This window comes from Coregonus clupeaformis, chromosome 5, assembly GCF_020615455.1.
Source record: "Coregonus clupeaformis isolate EN_2021a chromosome 5, ASM2061545v1, whole genome shotgun sequence".
Lineage (NCBI taxonomy): Eukaryota > Metazoa > Chordata > Actinopteri > Salmoniformes > Salmonidae > Coregonus > Coregonus clupeaformis.
The window spans coordinates 1,517,387-1,536,262 of record NC_059196.1 but is presented as its reverse complement, the minus strand read 5'-3'; the positions used below and the strand labels follow the sequence as shown (position 1 = coordinate 1,536,262).

Here is an 18,876-nt window from a genome sequence, read left to right as displayed (position 1 = left end):
GGCGGATTGCAGAGGTCTTGAAAAAGAAGGGTCAACACTGCAAATATTGACTCTTTGCATAAACTTAATGTAATTGTCAATAAAAGCCTTTGACACTTATGGAATGATTGTAATTATACTTCAGTATACCATAGTAACATCTGACAAAGATATCTCATAACACTGAAGCAGCGAACTTTGTGAAGACCAATACTTGTGTCATTCTCAAAACTTTTGACCACGACTGTACACAGTATAAACAGTATTTATGTCATAGAAACATTCTGAAGTTGTGAAGAATTAAAGGGATAGTTCTCTTTTAAGTTTTAGCTTAGTTTTAACTGAGTGTGTGTTGTGTTTGAGGGGCTGGGGGCTGGGTTGGTCAGTCACCTATTTTGATGCGGATGCCGTTGATGCTGGATCTCTTGCGGCTCGTGTATGACAGTAGGATGTTCTGTGGTTTCAGGTCTCGGTGGATGATGCCTTTACTGTTGAGGATCCTCATGGCTGCTGCTATCTGCTGGAGGAACACCCTCAGAGTATCTTCTCTCAGTGTCCCCTTGGCTAGGGAGAGCAGAGAAAAACAACTTACCCACAATCCTTCATTATACAGTATAAATGTATTGGCACATAATGTATGATGACCAGGGATTTAGTGGTAAAAGACTACTACACCCACACTGGCGATTAGCATATTTTATCCATACAAAACTACATTACCCATAATGCACTGAAATCTCTATAAAAGACATTACCCACCCACTATGCACTAGTCTAGAGGCCACATAGACAATTCTTTACAACCATTTTACACACTAACGTTTCACCCACACTGATCATTAACATGTATTTACAGTTTTAGATTTAGATTTTAGTCATTTAGCAGACACTCTTATCCAGAGTGACTTACAATAGTGAGTGCATCCATTTTCATACTTTTCCCCCCGTGGGAAACGAAACCCACAACTCTGGCATTGCAAGCGCCATGCTCAACCAACTGAGCCACATGGGATCCATACAAAACATTTGCCAGCAGTTATACACACTCAATACCTCTATATCCCTGATGCTTTGCAATAATTACTGATTGCCTCAGCTTACATTTAAATGATTGAGATGCACTGATATCAATGAGAGAAATGCATTAAAACTTCTACATCAGGATGCATTGGGAGAGCTCTGTCACCACAACTGCACACTGAATCCAAGGGAAAGCAACCCGCACAAAATGCTTATTCTGCAAGTAGTCTATATCTTTTATGCAAGCACAACCGATTAGGCTAGTAATTGTTTGAACATTAGCAGCCTACGTAATAAAAGTATTAACAGTGAAGGTTACTGTAGCTAGGATAAGAGGTCGGCCAGTGGAGTGTGCCTGGTCCCTGCATGTCCTGATTGTAGTGAAACAACAACATTAGCTAATCCAGTGAGCTGCTAGCTAAGAGGATTCCTGGGTCTCTAAAGGGTAAACCAACCCATTATGGTCACAATGGATCTTGTGTCAACCTAACCGTGCTTACACACATTTATCAGGGATTTAAAGTACAACAGAGTAACACTCTCTCTAAAGTACAACAGTGGCAACTTCTTCTAAACGCAGCAAAGTTGTGTAATTAGTGAAATAACATAACATGGTTGTGTGGTGCTATTATACAATTAGGGGAGAGTGCGACAGAAAGGGGGAGAGTGCGACTGTGCTTGCACGCTAGAAGAGAGAGGTACAGACACTGTACCGTGCCCTGAGGTGACGTGAGAGCGTGCACCTGTACAACATAAAAAAAACAGTTCCCCTGATAACAAGTGAATCAGAACACAACATGAGGACCAGAGTCCACAACACTGCTTTCCTCTGTACACCAGTATATACACTAAACCTGGTGCCCTGGGACATTCTGTTCCTCAGTGCCTTTTTAGACTCCGCATTGACCTCTTGTTATGGTGTCCATTTCATGATGACCTCTCTTTCTTTCTCTGTTACTCAACTGTAGCTCTGCTGGGATTAACGCATACAGTGAGGGAAAAAAGTATTTGATCCCCTGCTGATTTTGTACGTTTGCCCACTGACAAAGAAATGATCAGTCTATAATTTTAATGGTAGGTTTATTTGAACAGTGAGAGACAGAATAACAACAAAGAAATCCAGAAAAATGCATGTCAAAAATGTTATAAATTGATTTGCATTTTAATGCGGGAAATAAGTATTTGACCCCATCTCAATCAGAAAGATTTCTGGCTCCCAGGTGTATTTTATACAGGTAACGAGCTGAGATTAGGAGCACACTCTTAAAGGGAGTGCTCCTAATCTCAGCTTGTTACCTGTATAAAAGACACCTGTCCACAGAAGCAATCAATCAATCAGATTCCAAACTCTCCACCATGGCCAAGACCAAAGAGCTCTCCAAGGATGTCAGGGACAAGATTGTAGACCTACAGAAGGCTGGAATGGGCTACAAGACCATCGCCAAGCAGCTTGGTGAGAAGGTGACAACAGTTGGTGCGATTATTCGCAAATGAAAGAAACACAAAATAACTGTCAATCTTCCTCGGCATGGGGCTCCATGCAAGATCTCACCTCGTGGAGTTGCAATGATCATGAGAATGGTAAGGAATCAGCCCAGAACTACACGGGAGGATCTTGTCAATGATCTCAAGGCAGCTGGGACCATAGTCACCAAGAAAAACATTGGTAACACACTACGCCGTGAAGGACTGAAATCCTGCAGCGCCCGCAAGGTCCCCCTGCTCAAGAAAGCACATATACAGGGCCGTCTGTAGTTTGCCAATGAACATCTGAATGATTCAGAGGAGAACTGGGTGAAAGTGTTGTGGTCAGATGAGACCGAAATCGAGCTCTTTGGCATCAACTCAACTCGCCGTGTTTGGAGGAGGAGGAATGCTGCCTATGACCCGAAGAACACCATCCCCACCGTCAAACATGGAGGTGGAAACATTATGCTTTGGGGATGTTTTTCTGCTAAGGGGAGAGGACAACTTCACCGCATCAAAGGGACGATGGACGGGGCCATGTACCGTCAAATCTTGGGTGAGAACCTCCTTCCCTCAGCCAGGACATTGAAAATGGGTCGTGGATTGTTATTCCAGCATGACAATGACCCAAAATACACGGCCAAGGCAACAAAGGAGTGGCTCAAGAAGAAGCACATTAAGGTCCAGGAGTGGCCTAGCCAGTCTCCAGACCTTGCTCCCATAGAAAATCTGGGAGCTGAAGGTTCGAGTTGCCAAACGTCAGCCTCGAAACCTTAATGACTTGGAGAAGATCTGCAAAGAGGAGTGGAACAAAATCCCTCCTGAGATGTGTGCAAACCTGGTGGCCAACTACAAGAAATGTCGGACCTCTGTGATTGCCAACAAGGGTTTTACCACCAAGTACTAAGTCATGTTTTGCAGAGGGGTCAAATACTTATTTCCCTCATTAAAATGCAAATCAATTTATAACATTTTTGACATGCGTTTTTCTGGATTTTGTTGTTGTTATTCTGTCTCTCACTGTTCAAATAAACCTACCATTAAAATTATAGACTGATCATGTCTTTGTCAGTGGGCAAACGTACAAAATCAGCAGGGGATCAAATACTTTTTTCCCTCACTGTAACTACCTGCTGTTGACATTGTCATACATATGCAAATATGATCCATATCAACAGGGATATAGGTGTGTGTGTTATGCAATTCACTGCTATAAACTGCTATACCAATCAAGTTAACGATATACCATGTTGACCTCCACAAGCAGCATCCTATTAAGACATTCAGTGCTTGGTGCTTTCTTGGGAAGCATTATGAGAGACGAGTGACCTTTGAGACTGGCGTGAGAGCTATGCTGACCTTGGTGCTAAAGAAGGAACCCATTGTGTCATATCACTGTGTTGGCTCCTACACACAGCATTCCCTTCCACTGGGAACATACACCACACACACAGACAGAAGGCGGCAGACAGAGACGCACACAAAAGTACCCACACTCCTCTCCACTGCTAGTTACTTTGTTTTGATGAATAATACCCAGTGTGTGTGTTGAGATTAGTGTGATGCTTACCTTGCAGATAGTCAGCCAGATCGCCACCGTTGCAGTACTGTGGGGAGGAACAAGACAAAAAAAAAACATTATATTAGCAGGCTGTGTAAGAACAACACGGATTAACAGTATCAATCTGTGTGTGTGTGTGTACGTGCAACCACAAAGCCCAGATAACGATGGGTCTCATGAATTAAAATCTGATGAATGGCTATGCTGGTATCAGTACTGACAGTCTCTGTTAATCCTGGCATTAGTCAACACAGAGAGTAGGAAGGAGAGAGGGAGAGTACTACAAGAAAGAGAGAGAGAGTTAGGGAGAGAGTTAGAGAAAAGGTGTGACGGAGCAGGGGAGAGAAAGTGGAGGAGAAACAGAGGGGAGCTAAGTGGTAGGCTAATTTATGCTAGCATCTACCCGCTGTCTGTCCACCATTTTCCAGTTCCGTCAGTTGAACCACCAATTACATCCTGTTGGTTACCAGAGCTTCCTCTGACCAAAGCATTTGTTTGATCTGGCCTTAAAAGAGCCTCATCACAGTGACCGGTAGGATCTGACTCCAGTTCAGTTCATTACCACACCATGTTGTTTACCCTTTGTACAGGAAAATCAATTACAGCTCAGATCCTTATATTGACATGAGACACGGGAAGATGGATGCTCTGTGTGTATGTCAACCCTTTTACTGCGAGCAGCAGAGGCATTGAGCAGGGTTTCAATAACACATTGTTAGGGGTCTGCCATACCCACACAGTGCTAGGGTAACATTCATATATTTCACTATTATGGGGGTGCCCACATTGATTGCTGTAAAGTTTGGGATGCCATGATTGGTTAAAGGGCCATCATTCTATTCTAGTGAATCTATCCTACTAATTTTTGTGCGAGGACAATAATTTATGATGTACACTGCACATGAATAATATTCGGTCCAATAAAAAGACTGCTTTGCTTCATACGGAGAGTCAATGTTGCAGCTGAAAGGGCAGTGTTTCCCCTAAAACAGTATCCTTTTTAATGTGTTCCAACCGGTGCCAAAATGCTGGAGCGTGAGCCTTGAGCGCTGACCGCTTAATAAGTGACTGCTTAATAAGTAATAATTCATCTGATCCCTCCTCTAACCTTTGCGTAAGACAAGCCTTTCTTAATAAGCAAAACAAGCAGTCTGGCAAACACCAACTGGATTAGCATCCATGCTAGCCTAGTGTCAATGCTATCTATGCCCATCTCTCTGGTAGTGGTATATCATTGATTAAGCAGCCTGCTAGCTATCAGACCAAGGTTGAACAGTGCTCAGAGGCTTGGAACTGTTTTTCTCAGAGGCTTAAGTCTGTTTCTTCTCCTGTGCCAGGAGACCCTGCCTCCTTAGTGTCAGTGTGGCTCTAAGAACAACAGCTCTGTCTACAACAACAAGCTAGAACACCCCCCAGGCAGGCCAAGGTAACATGTACCAGGGTCCCATGACACCTTGCTCAGCCAGTTACTTTAACAACAGCTAGAATATAAGAATGGCAGAATAAGTTTTGCTCTTGAATAACAGGATTCTTTTCAAATCGGGGTTTGGGTGTACAGGTATATTTTTAGAGGGCTACTTAAGGTGGCGCACAGTTTTTTTTTTCTTCCTTCAGGCGGTTTGTGGAATTTTGTGGTCTTGAGCAATGAGAGGGAGGGGAGAGAGAGAATAAGTAGAAGAGGGAAGGAGAGAGGCGAGGCTGAGTGAGGACAGGAGACACTGGGTTTGCAGCCTCTCATAGGACTGAGGAAATTACCATGGGCACGTGGAGAGAGAGTGAGCGTGGGGGGGTTGGTGGGGGGGTAAGTAAGCAGATAGAAAGAGGGGAGAGGTATCAACACAAAGATAGAGATCCTGGCAGCCTACAGGTCGAAGAGGTTCCATTCTGAGAGTGTGACACTCCACATACCTCCATGACCAGGAACACAGAGTTGGGAGTTTCCTGGAAGAGAGAAGAGAAACAACATGGGTTAGAGTGATTATCTCTCTCAACGCCGGTCACATCCACTACATAGAGGAACAGCTTCGTCAAACAGACTGACATGTGGGTATGGCGCAGACAGATATAGCCTACATACTGTATATATGGATCATATGTGTACAGTACGGAGAATAGGATTTATTTGCCACCCAGCATGAACTGAAGCCCATAGCACAACTGATCTGGATTATATCTGTACAGTAGAGTAGCTGGCTCCAATCTACAGACACATTGATACCCTCATCCTCATCTCACACTGTGGGACTGACACTGGGTTGAGATCAAATTGGCACCCCTCAAGACAAAGTGCCGTCCTTAGTGAACCCCTCACCTCCAAGCTGTGTCGTGCTACCGTCTACATTCTTGAAGGGAGAGTAATGGAGTTCATTACACAGCAGGGCCAAGCGGAGGTTGTTGGGGTGTGTGTGTTCGGCTATTGGGTTCAAGGGAACTGGGAAATGTGACAGATATAGGAGCTACCTTGTCAACATGGTGATGGAGGAGCTAAGAAGATGCTGGACAGGAGCCAAGTAACACAAATCAGGCCTCCAGGTTAAGCAAACAAGCTCACATGTATTTGGGGGAGTGTTTGGGTGTGTGTGGTGTCAGGTTAAGGGTACTGCAGCATATGGCAGATCAAGCAACTTGGCGTGTGCATGAAGTTCTCATCAACAACATCAACCATAAAGAACACAACTGTCGTCACACATTTTCCAATCCCTTCAGCGCCATTCTAAGTAGGCTATCTATGATTAGATCCAGAAGTGTTTCTTGTGACCATGTGACATGACCAGGCAAAACCCATTTCCATGATTGATTCTAGGTGTGAAGGAAATAGCCTGTCACATGAAAGGCTTCTTTCATTTCTAAGGAGCGTATGAGTTCAAAGAAATGTAATGGCATTATTTTCTGTGTACCGTACTAACTAATCATAGTGTCTCAGAAAATACATTATTTGTCTACCAACAGCCATACTCGTCAGTTACTGGACTGCATTAATCTCTGGTTCTAATGGTCTCTCAGCCAAGGTCTCCAGATGGAGAGCAACCACCACTGCCTTCACTCCGCAAACCAGCCACCCATTAATTCCACTTGAGCGCTTTCCTGTCAGCTGACCTGTCAGCCTGCACCAGGCTTATTGGCTGGGCCACCTCCTCCCTGGCCAATCCCATTGGCTTGTGGCTATAGATACTAGGATAATGGGATTCTAGGATGCTGCTGTTGGGTTGTAGCAATGGGGGAGGGGAGACGTAGGGAGGCCCCACCACCACCACCATTATCCGCTCTGGTCGGTGTGTGTGTGTGTGTGTGTGTGTGTGTGTGGTGGTTGGTCTTGGCCTGGGGAAGATTACATAACGAGCTGTTTTCAGCCCCTGCTCTATACTGGTTGATGGGGGAGATGGGGACTGGGAGAGGAAGAATAGGAGGAGAGGAAAGAAGGGACTTGGCCAGGCTGGACACTGTTCTGGAGGGGGAGGGTAAGTGATACGTGAGAGGTACAAATACAGGACAGCCTCACCCCCTTTAACCTCCAGCCCTCAGTAGGTTGACAATGAACTGTCTATGCCACCATAAAATCAATCCTACAATAGCGTCCAAAACCTCTTCAATGGTCCAAATCTAGACTAAGTGACACTCACTATTTTCTAAGGCAGTGGTTGGATATAGCTGTTGTTATTATCGTCAACACGTTTACCACAAGAGAGGAGACACCCAGTGAGTCAGAATGTACTGTCACACAAAACACTATCGGATGGACTTTGGACACAGACACACAAGACCAACTGCCAACTGGGTTATTCTATATAACCCTCAAACCTCAACGGAATACGCCAAAACAAAAACAGCAGCACAAACAATTCTGCTTCCTGCTATCCAACATCAGCAGCCCCTCACAAACACAGGTAGTCATATTCCACTTATAAAAGCATTTCACAATCCTTCTATTCCCATCCACTTGCTAGATGGAAAACCACTGAGTCACCAGGCTTTCCAGCCAGTTATGCCACAAACAAGCTTTGATTGATGCTCTTCTAGGAAACACTAGAAGGAACAGTACTACATCAGCTCTAAGAAATGTTGTTGTCTTGAGGAGGGAAACTCAAACCCTCCCCCAACCATTTTCCACCGCTTCAGCCCTCCACCTCACAGAAATGTTTAGAATGGCAACACAACTCTAGAGCCGGGCCAAAACAACAACGTATTGTCAGTGTCTGTCCTGCTTGTTGCGTCACACGGATGACTATGAGTCCTGGGCTACATAAGGTAACAGAGAGAGAAGAGAGGGGAGGGGAGGGGGCCTGCTGGGCTCAGTTTAAAATTGCTGAGGACTTCAGAGAATAGGGTTCCATATGTGGACTGGAAATCCACCCGGCACGCATCTGTTACGCAAATTCAGAGTAATCCTGAGCATTCTGAGAACCAAGTATCTAGCCTAGTCTAATATTACTGCATGCTAGATACATAGCTGTGTCACACCCTATGACAGACACTGTGGTGATTATATGACGGATGTTATAATGATTATAGGATGCTGTGAGAGCATTGTTCTGTTAATGTGTTTCAGAGACAGGGTGAACCCTTAGGGCAGCAGGGGACATACTGCGTTGTTAGTGGTGGCACGGGACCTGTTGGTGTTTTGATCACACATGTGCACAATACACACACTCACAGTGGTGATCTACTCACAGTGGTGATCTACTCACAGTGGAAGGGCACAAGCTGTCCCTATGGGAGAACCTAATGTCCTGCAAAGGCATCACATCTGAGTCAACCTGGCACTGTTCCTCTATGAGATCACCGTTTAGGTCACGAGTGTCCAGAAATTAGGCCAACTAACAAGAGGTATCCCGCTCCTCTTCCCTCTCCTTAGGCCAAGACAAGACAGAGGAAGCATAGAAAAGGCAGTACTGTACAATAAAGAATGTCAGGAAAATATTGACTCAGACTGTTGTTGTTGTCAGAAAAGCATAATGAAAGTAGATGCCTCTAGCATAAGACTTTCTCCTTGCTTGATGCATATGGAACCCAACATGTTTGTGTGTGTGTGTCATTTTCCCTCCCTTGGGGTGAACAAAGCACACAAACTACTCCCAGCTATTCTAAGACCTACAGTATTAGAATTTACCATACCGTCAACTTTTTTCTACCTTTTCTTTATATTTGAAAGGTATTGCCGATTTCAAAACCTAAAATTATATTTACGCCAAACGACCTATTTGCTGTAAATGAGAATGTGTTCTCAGTCAACTTACCTGATAAAATAAGGCAAAATAAATACATGTAATAATAATAATAATAATTACCCAGTCGTAATGCTGAGGCGGCATTGGGACACACTACCCACTTAAACTCTACGCTCTTAAACTCTTGCTAGGCAGCGCCCTGTTACCATCCTCCTGGCAGTTCTAACCTTTGCAAGGCATGTCACTACGCCCATCTCTTCGCTTAGCCCACCACATGCACTGTTTTCTTAACCACAACTGGATGGATCCATAAATACTTACTGTGGGAATAAATATCACTTAATGATGAACATACTGGAATAAAGTAGCCTAATGCAATTGAAGGCATCAAACTGTTGCTTACTGAAACTCCCAAAGTCATCCAATCCTTGTAATACATTTGAAGCAATAGCCTACCTGCGTGTGGTCAACTAGATTATAATTTCAGCACAGTTTTGATAGGGACAGCGCCATCGCTCTGCTTTGAGACAAGCGTGGGGGCTCATCTTGATAAATCAATCAACGTAAGATCATTGTTTTCACTGAATCTCCATTTGGATATTGGTTAGGCTACAATTAGGCTGTGGAAATGTTAGCTAAGATGAGGTGAGTACTGCTCATGATGATGATGTCTAGTGGGCTCATTTATTAGAACATTTTGCCATGTTATGTATCTTAACAAGTGGATTATTTTGTTCTTTACTCAAAGTCGCCACGGCCTACTCCCGACCAAAAGCCTGCGACTTCACTGGCTTGTCTGATAACCAATCAATGTGATTTTGTTTCACTGAATGTCTATCAGTATAGGCTATTTAGTTAATTGGCTTCTGGCTGAGCAAATATGTGGAGGTGGTATAGAGCTTATCTATTTGTTTGCTCATCTATCACTGATCAGAAACATGTAGCATGCAATAAATGTTGCCTAAATCAAGAGTAGGCCTATTATTTTGCTCAATCACATATAGGTAACTCACATGCTTTTGAAAATTGGATTGCTATTATTTTCTATCGGTATCATGATAAAGACAAGACCCTAATGCCTGCTCCCAAACAAAGTGTAGTGAGGGTAGGAAAGAGATGAAACCTGGATAAAAAAAGCATGGGCTTGGGCTCTGTTTCAAAATATCACTTTTTTAATAGGACAGCGGTTCCACACGTTCCCATGAAACAAGTTGTGTGGGGGAAATATTATATGTATTTTATTCTTTTACATTCCATTATATTCTTCTTACTATAAAATATATGTGTGTTGACTGTGATCGGGTAAGTGTGTCTTTTCGGTTTAAATGAACAAAATAACTATTGATTTCATTTGCATGGCACAGCCATGGCTGCACAGACCCGTAACATTGGCCTAATTAAACTCAAAATATGCTATTCTATTATTTTGAAAATACATTTTATTAGTCTTATGTTTCTTAGGACCTGCCTAAACAAATTAATAATGGTTTCCTTTGATGGTGTATATTCTCAATGGATTTATTAAAAAAGACGCCCATCCACATCTACATACCACTACTACCACTCCTCCCCGGCATGCGCACGAGGCAAGAATGTGGTAAGGGGGTCATATAGACATTGGGCACTCGCTAAATACCGTAAATCCTATGTGAAAGCAGTATGTGTGTGGGGGATTTGAGTGTGCTGGGTGGGAGTTGCTAACTGCTACAGTATGGAGATTCCTCTGGATTTTTGTTCTAACCCGTTTAATGGGGTGTAAAGAAAAGCCAGATGATGGAATACAGGGCAGGCAGTTCGTTTTCTAGGAAAATCGACAGGATTCCTGAAATCTCCCATGTGCGCCAAGAACAAGTTCTACTGCCCAGAGCCCACCCCTTATTTAATCAAGTCAGGCCCTCTCCCCCGCTCTTTACCTCCCCTTCTTTCAACACACACATGCACACACCCTCTCTCTGATGCTAGGACACAGTGTTCTACCAGAGTTCAGAATAAGTTTTGTTTTGAAAGCTTCCACCACGGGACTGCCTCACAGACACATGACTCTTCAACTTCATAAACAAACCCGCCTCCTACTTCCTTTCCTCCCTCTGTCTCTTCTTTCTAGGGATGCAAATTTCGGTCAATTTTGCTGCCGACTAACTGACCCTCTAACCAGTCAACAAACGGTAAAAAAAAAATCTAACCAGTAAAATGACGCGACCAACAGAAAATACTATCAGAGATCTGTATATAATGACGAGATGCTCATGTTTCCGCCCTTACAATGGTAGTCGTCCCAAGACAAGAAGGCAGACGACAAGCTTAGGCCCAAAATAAGCCCATAGATACGCATTGGACTTATTTTCAACTGATTTTGGTGAGAGTGAAATCTCTCACGTCACCTCTTCCTCTCTAAAACTATGCATGCATACAAGGACAGGAGAGCGTAATCAAAACATGCAACAATAGCAAGCCTATCGTAGTACAGTCAAAAGGCTATAGCCAATTATTGAACATGCAACTCCTGTAATAAAGCAGCTAATAAACCGTCATTTTCAAACATTTGCCAAAATGTAATTAGCGGAAAACCCAGTTCTAAACAGCGCACCTAATGCGAGCAGTTCCATATGTGGCAGAGATGAACATCTCCGTTAGAAACTTAGAAAGAGGGGGAATCTAATAGCAACTACTATGATGGGTTGCTAATATGACTAGTATTGTGCCTTTGGCTTCCGGACAACGGAAGAAAGTTAATATGAAAACCATTAGAACAGGAGAGAAATGCTGGTTAATGGCATGAGGAAGTCTTTATAAAATAATTGCCTCCACGTTTCTATGGATGGATTTTCGCAAGGCTACTTTGAAGCAAGGTAAGACATGCCTCATTATTTGAAGTCAAGTAAAACGATCAGGTTTCAAACTATTATAGTGCCTCAAGCTCACATTGCAAAGTGGGGGGTGACGCGCTGATAGTCAACGGTAGGCAGGCTATAGCCTTGCATCCGAAATGGCGAATGGGAGGCGCGCTTTACCAGTTGAGATTGAGAAATAAAAAGAGCTCCTTTTTAAATCGTGGCCACCAAAGTGTTTAACACGTGATTTCATTTACAATTGTTATTTGTTGCACAATGACTGGGCTTCCAAAAGCAGGTTTCACTCCTGTAGCCTACAGGCTTTTTGAGGAGCTACTCTCGTGCTGACTGACAAGTGATAGGATATTCCACTCCTCAAACTAGGCTCTGTATGCTGTGCGCATGTGATAAATACAATTATGCAAATGACCCTATAGACCAATAAGCATGACCGGTCAGCGGCTAACCGATTAACGGTTAACATCCCTACTTCTTTCTATTTTCCTTGTGACGCTTATCGGTCAACCTCTCAGTCTCCAATTTCACGTCTGGTGAATCAGTGTGGGCTGTGTACCAGGCTAGTGTCATTGATGCCAATTCAAGATGGTCTCGAACCCATTTAAATGCCTTATGGAATTCTGGTCTACCCCTTACCAACTCTCTCTCACTCTCTGCAGTGAACCTTTAATGAAATAGCTGGGATGTACCGAGCCATGCTGTACAGTACAGTGTGGGCTGTGTCAGCAAGGAGAGAGAGAAAGAGAGACTCTACCCTGTGATTACTGTTCTCTGCATAAAACTGGTGCCTCCCTCCCGCTTAACGCCAACAGCTCCATAAAGAAGTGCAGTGACAGACGTTGCCTAGCGCCTAGCTAGTGTTGCGCTGGCCTGTTATTATGCTATAAGCCTAATGAGAAGAACACCTCAGGATCTGAATAAGCTCTGTAACCTTCCCGTCACCCAGCCCTACTCCTACACCCATACTGGCTTTATCAACATGACTCCTTACTGAAAACACTCAAATTAATTTGTTTATGGAGTCATTTATCAGACGTTGGTTTCGTTGCAATACGTGCAGAAATCTCACAAACACGTGTTCACAAAGAATATGTGTGAAACTACACAGTGCTTGGTTAGAGGTCCTCTGTAGCTCAGCTGGTAGAGCACGGCGCTTGTAACGCCAAGGTAGTGGGTTCGATCCCCGGGACCACCCATACACAAAAAAAATGTATGCACGCACGACTGTAAGTCGCTTTGGATAAAAGCGTCTGCTAAATGGCATATTATTATTATTATTTAGAGACTACATTCACACTAATATGTCACTGTGGTATTAGCACACAGTGCTGTAGGCCAGAAGAACAGGAATAGCCACAGTGTGATTGTGTGAGAGCACCCGCATGTGTGTACGTGATTGATAGAGTAGTTGTGTGTGTGTGTGTGTGTGTGTGTACTAGTGATTGCTGTGTGTGTGTTGAGCATGACAGATTAATTAGTTTGAGTGTGCATGCTGTGTGTGTATGAGTGGAGGTCTCTATGTATAGCCCTCATAGGGTGTACTGTATACTACACATGAATGATTGATATCACAACGTCTATAGGCTAAGCTTCATGTTTTGCCCACATTGAGATCTAAAAGGAGCCCTCACCGTGCAGCGGGCCTTTCAAGCAGCGTTCTCTAACGAGGCACCACCTCACACTCTTACATACACCCAGCGACAGTTCTCCTACCCTCAGCTAATGACCGTTGACTTGCCACACTTGCTTAATTGGCCTTTCAGTGGTGTGGCATCAATAACCACCAGTAGCCCTCCACCTCAACTGAGATTGAAGAGTAGGAGTAAGGATAGGCTAATATCTAGGCCTATATCTGAATCCAGATGCCAGATCTGGTTTTTGTTATTTTCGTTATTTTACTTTTTGGACAAAAAAAAAAGACTAAAATCACCAGGAATTCAGCAAAAAAAAAATGTAATTTAGGAAATCTGTTTAATGTATTCCCATGAATAAAAAAAGAAACGTGATTGTGTCTCAATGTAATCAAGGTATGAAATGATTGTTATTGTCAAATATAATCTATTTTTGGTCAATTTGCAGTGTACAAATTATTATAATGATGTTCCGGGCCCCCCGACCATTCGCTCCCCTCCAAAAAATCAGCCCGCGGCTGAATCTAGTTGCCTACCCCTGCGCTAGGCCTTGCTTAATGTTAAAGCTACAATATGTAACGTTTTGGGCGACCCGACCAAATTCACATAAAAAGCAAGTCTACGAAGCAGTTAATAAGTTATGTGTGTGCTATTTCTATGTTTCCTATTCTTGAGTTAGATTTTTGCGTCTTTTACTATCGGTTTTGAACACCAGCTTCAAATAGCTGAAAATACATTATTTTTGGTTCTGGAAAAAATATTTAACTGCGGTTTAGATGGTAAAATGATTCTCTATACTCCGAGTGCTTGTTTTGTCACAAACTGAAATTAGGCAAACAATTAGAATTATAGCAACCAGGAAATGGCGGAGTGATTCCTGCATATTGCACCTTTAACTTGGGCACCATAAACATCCACAGGAATGAGGGCAAAGATGCACGAGCACCTGCTATCTTCTATTGGAAAGGGTGGCAGCTGTTTTAGGTATTTGTCTCACAACAGCGACCTAGCCAACCCTAGCCGACAATGGCAACTATTTTCCTTGTCAGTCAGAGGGGAGGGTGCCCCAATGCCCCTGCCAGGACAATTCTGTAACTCTGTCTGGTGGTTGTTGCACAAGCCCTATTATTTACAGCTCTCTGGGTAAACTGAGTGACATGGCGCAAGCCAGAACAGCTGAAGAGGCTCAGCAGAGGCCCACAGAGAGCAGAGTGAGAGACATGGAGATACATAAAAATAAGGGAGATTGAAGAGTGAAAGGGAGAGAGCGATAGAGAGAGAGGTATGGAGAGAGAGAGAGGAGTAAAAGAGGGATAGAGAGAAAAGGGAGGAAGGGAAAGAGAGAGGAGAAAGACAAGGAGAGAGAAACCCTGCAGCCACAAGGCCAGGCCAGAAACCAGCGGTTGCCCACTCTTCTCCATTACGGTCAGGCTGCACATTCAGATGGTCACAGACAGGGGAATAAACAACAACATAACACCAGACAGAAAGGCCAAGACTGTGACTGGGGACTGGAGAGGGAGGGGAGGAAGGAGAGAGGGAGGGAGAGAGGACTAAAGAAACAAAGACCGGGGGAAGAAACAAAGAAGAGAAATGAGAGAGAGTGCAATAGAAAGAGAGAGACAGAGAGTGAAAAGAAAGCCTAGAAAGAGAGAGGGCGCTTGGAGGCCTAACACCCATCAATAACACTGCGACACTATCTTCGTCTCCCTCTAAACGCCAAAGCCGCAGTCTCTCCTCTCTTCCCTTTCAGACGGCATCTCTAAGCCCCACTGCCTGTGTGCCAAAGGCGACAGCTGCAGAGGGGAGAGATGGCCCAGGGAGAGTACTGCCCTGCCAATGGGGGGAGAGGAGAGGGGGTAGAGAGAGAGAGAGACTGACTCTAAGACACGCTATACACAAAGCCCAAACCAGTGTCTTCAGTTATGGTGAGTGTTCTGTGGCAATCCTACTTACTTCCAGGTAGAAGTTACCCCTTCCCCTAACCACATACACTATATATACACAAAAGTATGTGGACACCCCTTCAAATTAGTGGATTTCGCTATTTCAGCCACACGTTGCTGACAGGTGTATAAAATCGAGCACACAGCCATGCAATCTTCATAGACAAACATTGGCAGTAGAATGGCCTTACTGAAGAGCTCTGTGACTTTCAACGTGGCACCGTCATTGAATGCCACCTTTCCAACAAGTCAGTTCATCAGATCTTTGCCCTGCTAGAACTGCCCCAGTCAACTGTAAGTGCTGTTATTGTGAAGTGGAAACATCTAGGAGCAACAACGGCTCAGCCGCAAAATGGTAGGCCACACAAGCTCACAGAACGGGACCGCCGAGTGCTGAAGAACCTAAAAATCATCTGTCGCGGATGCAACACTCACTACCGAGTTCCAAACTGCCTCTGGAAACAACGTCAGCACAAGAACTGTTTGTCGGGAGCTTCATGGAATGGGTTTCCATGGCCGAGCAGCCGCACACAAGCCTAAGATCACTATGCGCATTGCCAAGTGTGGCTGGAGTGGTGTAAAACTCGCCGACATTGGACTCTGGAAACGCATTTTCTGGAGTGATGAATCACGCTTCACCATCTGGCAGTCCGACGGACGAATCTGGGTTTGGCGGACGCCAGGAGAACGCTACCTGCCCGAATGCATAGTGCCAACTGTAAAGTTTGGTGGAGGAGGAATAATGGTCTGGGGCTGTTTTTCATGGTTCGGGCTAGGCCCCTTAGTTCCATTGAAGGGAAACCTTAACACTACAGTATACAATGACATTCTAGACGATTCTGTGCTTCCAACTTTGTGGCAACAGTTTGGGGAAGGCCCTTTCTTGTTTCAGGTTCCAAGATAGCGTAGCAGTGCGGTCTTGTTCTCTTGTGTGTCCATGTAAATAGACAGTTTTTTGTATTTTTTTTTGTATTTTTTGTATTTTACATATACATTTCCCTATCGCAATTTTCATCCCTCTACTAAAAATACTTTCCTGCAACCCGCCTCACTCAATGTGGAACGGATTCTATTATTTACTCACCTTTATCTAGAATCTCCAGTTGAAACTAGCCAGCCAGCTAACTAGCTAACTAGCTACTTGCTATTAGCCACCGTTAGCGTTTTTCACCCAGAACATCAGATTTTCTGCCGGAATAACTGAATCACTGGACCTTAACACCGGATCTAGCTAGCCGCAACCGAATGGATGTCGAATGGATGTTGCTGTAGGCTAATCACCACTGCCCCCGTAGCACCAGTTAGCCTGAGTTAGCCCCGGCTATCTACCTCTCTGTCTACCGGATGGGAGTAGCCAGCTAACCAGCTAAATAGCTACCTGCTATTAGCCACCGTTAGCGGCTTTTCTCCATTGTCCGTGGCCTGCACTACCTACCAGCCAGCTCTAGCCTGGACTATTATCGGCCAGTCTGCACTGTCTGCACAGCGAGTTATCGACCCAGAACCTATCAGATTTTCTGCCGGAATCACTGAATTGCGGGACTGTTCCTTCACACGGTACCCTGTCCTGTTTATTTTGTTTAGCCTCAGCCCAAACTTTATCGCCATTACCAGTTGTTGTCTTAGCTCTCTCTAATAACACCTGTGATTGCTTTATGGCTCTCTCCCATGTCAATATGCCTTGCCTATTGCTGTTCCAGTTAGTTCTTATTATACAATTTCACTGTAGAACCCCAAGTCCCTCTCAAACTGCCTCAAATAGTTCCTTTGTTCCACCCCCCATACACGCCGAGACCGGCTCAATCAGTGCCTCCAGTGATGCTATCTCTTTCATTGTTACCCAACGCTTAGGTTTACCTCCACTGTACTCATATCCTTCCATATCCTTGTCTGTACATAATGCCCTGAATCTTTTCTACAACGCCCGGAAATCTGCCCCATTTATTCTCTGTACCGAACGCACTAGAAGACCAGTTCTTAAAGCCTTTAGCTGTATCCTTATTCTAGTCCTCCTCTGTTCCTCTGGTGATGTAGAGGCTAACCCAGGCCCTGCAGCCCCCAGTATCACTCCTACTCCCCAGGAGCTATCATTTGTTGAGTTCTGTAACCGTAAAAGCCTTGGTTTTCTGCACGTTAACATCAGAAGCCTCCTTCCTAAGTTTGAGTTATTCACTGAGTTAGCACACTCCGCCAACCCTAATGTTCTAGCAGTGTCTGAATCTTGGCTTAGGAAGGCCACCAACAATTCTGAAATGTCCATCCCAAACTACAACATTTTCCGTATCCATATTCCGATGTATCAAATACTTATGTCATGCAATAAAATGCAAATTAATTACTTAAAAATCATACAATGTGATTTTCTGGATTTTTACAGACCTCTACATGCTTTGTAAGTAGGAAAACCTGCAAAATCGGCAGTGTATCAAATACTTGTTCTCCCCACTGTATATCCATCCTGCCCTGCCTTTCGAACGTTTTTGAAAGCCAAGTTAACAAACAGATCACCGACCATTTCGAATCCCACCGTACCTTCTCCGCTATGCAATCCGGTTTCCAAGCTGGTCATGGGTGCACCTCAGCCACGCTCAAGGTCCTAAATGATATTATAACCGCGATCGATAATAGACAGTACTGTGCAGCCGTCTTCATCGACCTGGCCAAGGCTTTCGACTCTGTCAACCACCGCATTCTTATTGTCAGACTAAATAGCCTTGGTTTCTCAAATGACTGCCTCGCCTGGTTCACCAACTACTTCTCAGATAGAGTTCAATGTGTCAAATCGGAGGGCCTGTTGTCTGGACCTATGGCAGTCTCTATGGGGGTGCCACAGGGTTCAATTCTTGGGCCGACTCTTTTCTCTGTGTATATCAATGATGTCGCTCTTGCTGCTGGTGACTCTCAGATCCACCTCTACGCAGACGACACCATTTTGTATACATCTGGCCCTTCATTGGACACTGTGTTAACAAACCTCCAAACAAGCTTCAATGCCATACAACACTCCTTCAGTAGCCTCCAACTGCTCTTAAAACACTAGTAAAACTAAATGCATGCTCTTCAATCGAACACTGCTGGCACCCGGCCACCCGACTAGAATCACTACTCTCGACGGGTCTGACCTAGAGTATGTGGACAAGTACAAATACATAGGTGTCTGGTTAGACTGTAAACTCTCCTTCCAGAATCTCCAATCCAAAGTTAAATCTAGAATCGGCTTCCTATTTCGCAACAAAGCCTCCTTCACTCATGCTGCCA

At 44.2% G+C, this 18,876-nt stretch overlaps 1 protein-coding gene across 2 annotated transcripts in view; it reads right to left on the bottom strand.

Annotated features, from left to right (window-relative positions):
* Nucleotides 1-18,876, bottom strand: part of LOC121558212 (serine/threonine-protein kinase ULK2) — a 62,311-nt gene that overhangs the window by 24,739 nt on the left and 18,696 nt on the right. For both annotated transcript variants that reach the window (XM_041871700.2, XM_041871707.2), the window contains exons 4-6: nucleotides 5,936-5,968; nucleotides 4,037-4,073; nucleotides 370-543 (exon numbers count right to left, since the gene is read on the bottom strand). In XM_041871700.2, coding sequence (XP_041727634.1) covers nucleotides 370-543; nucleotides 4,037-4,073; nucleotides 5,936-5,968 — 244 coding nt within the window. The remainder of the gene's footprint in view (nucleotides 1-369; nucleotides 544-4,036; nucleotides 4,074-5,935; nucleotides 5,969-18,876) is intronic.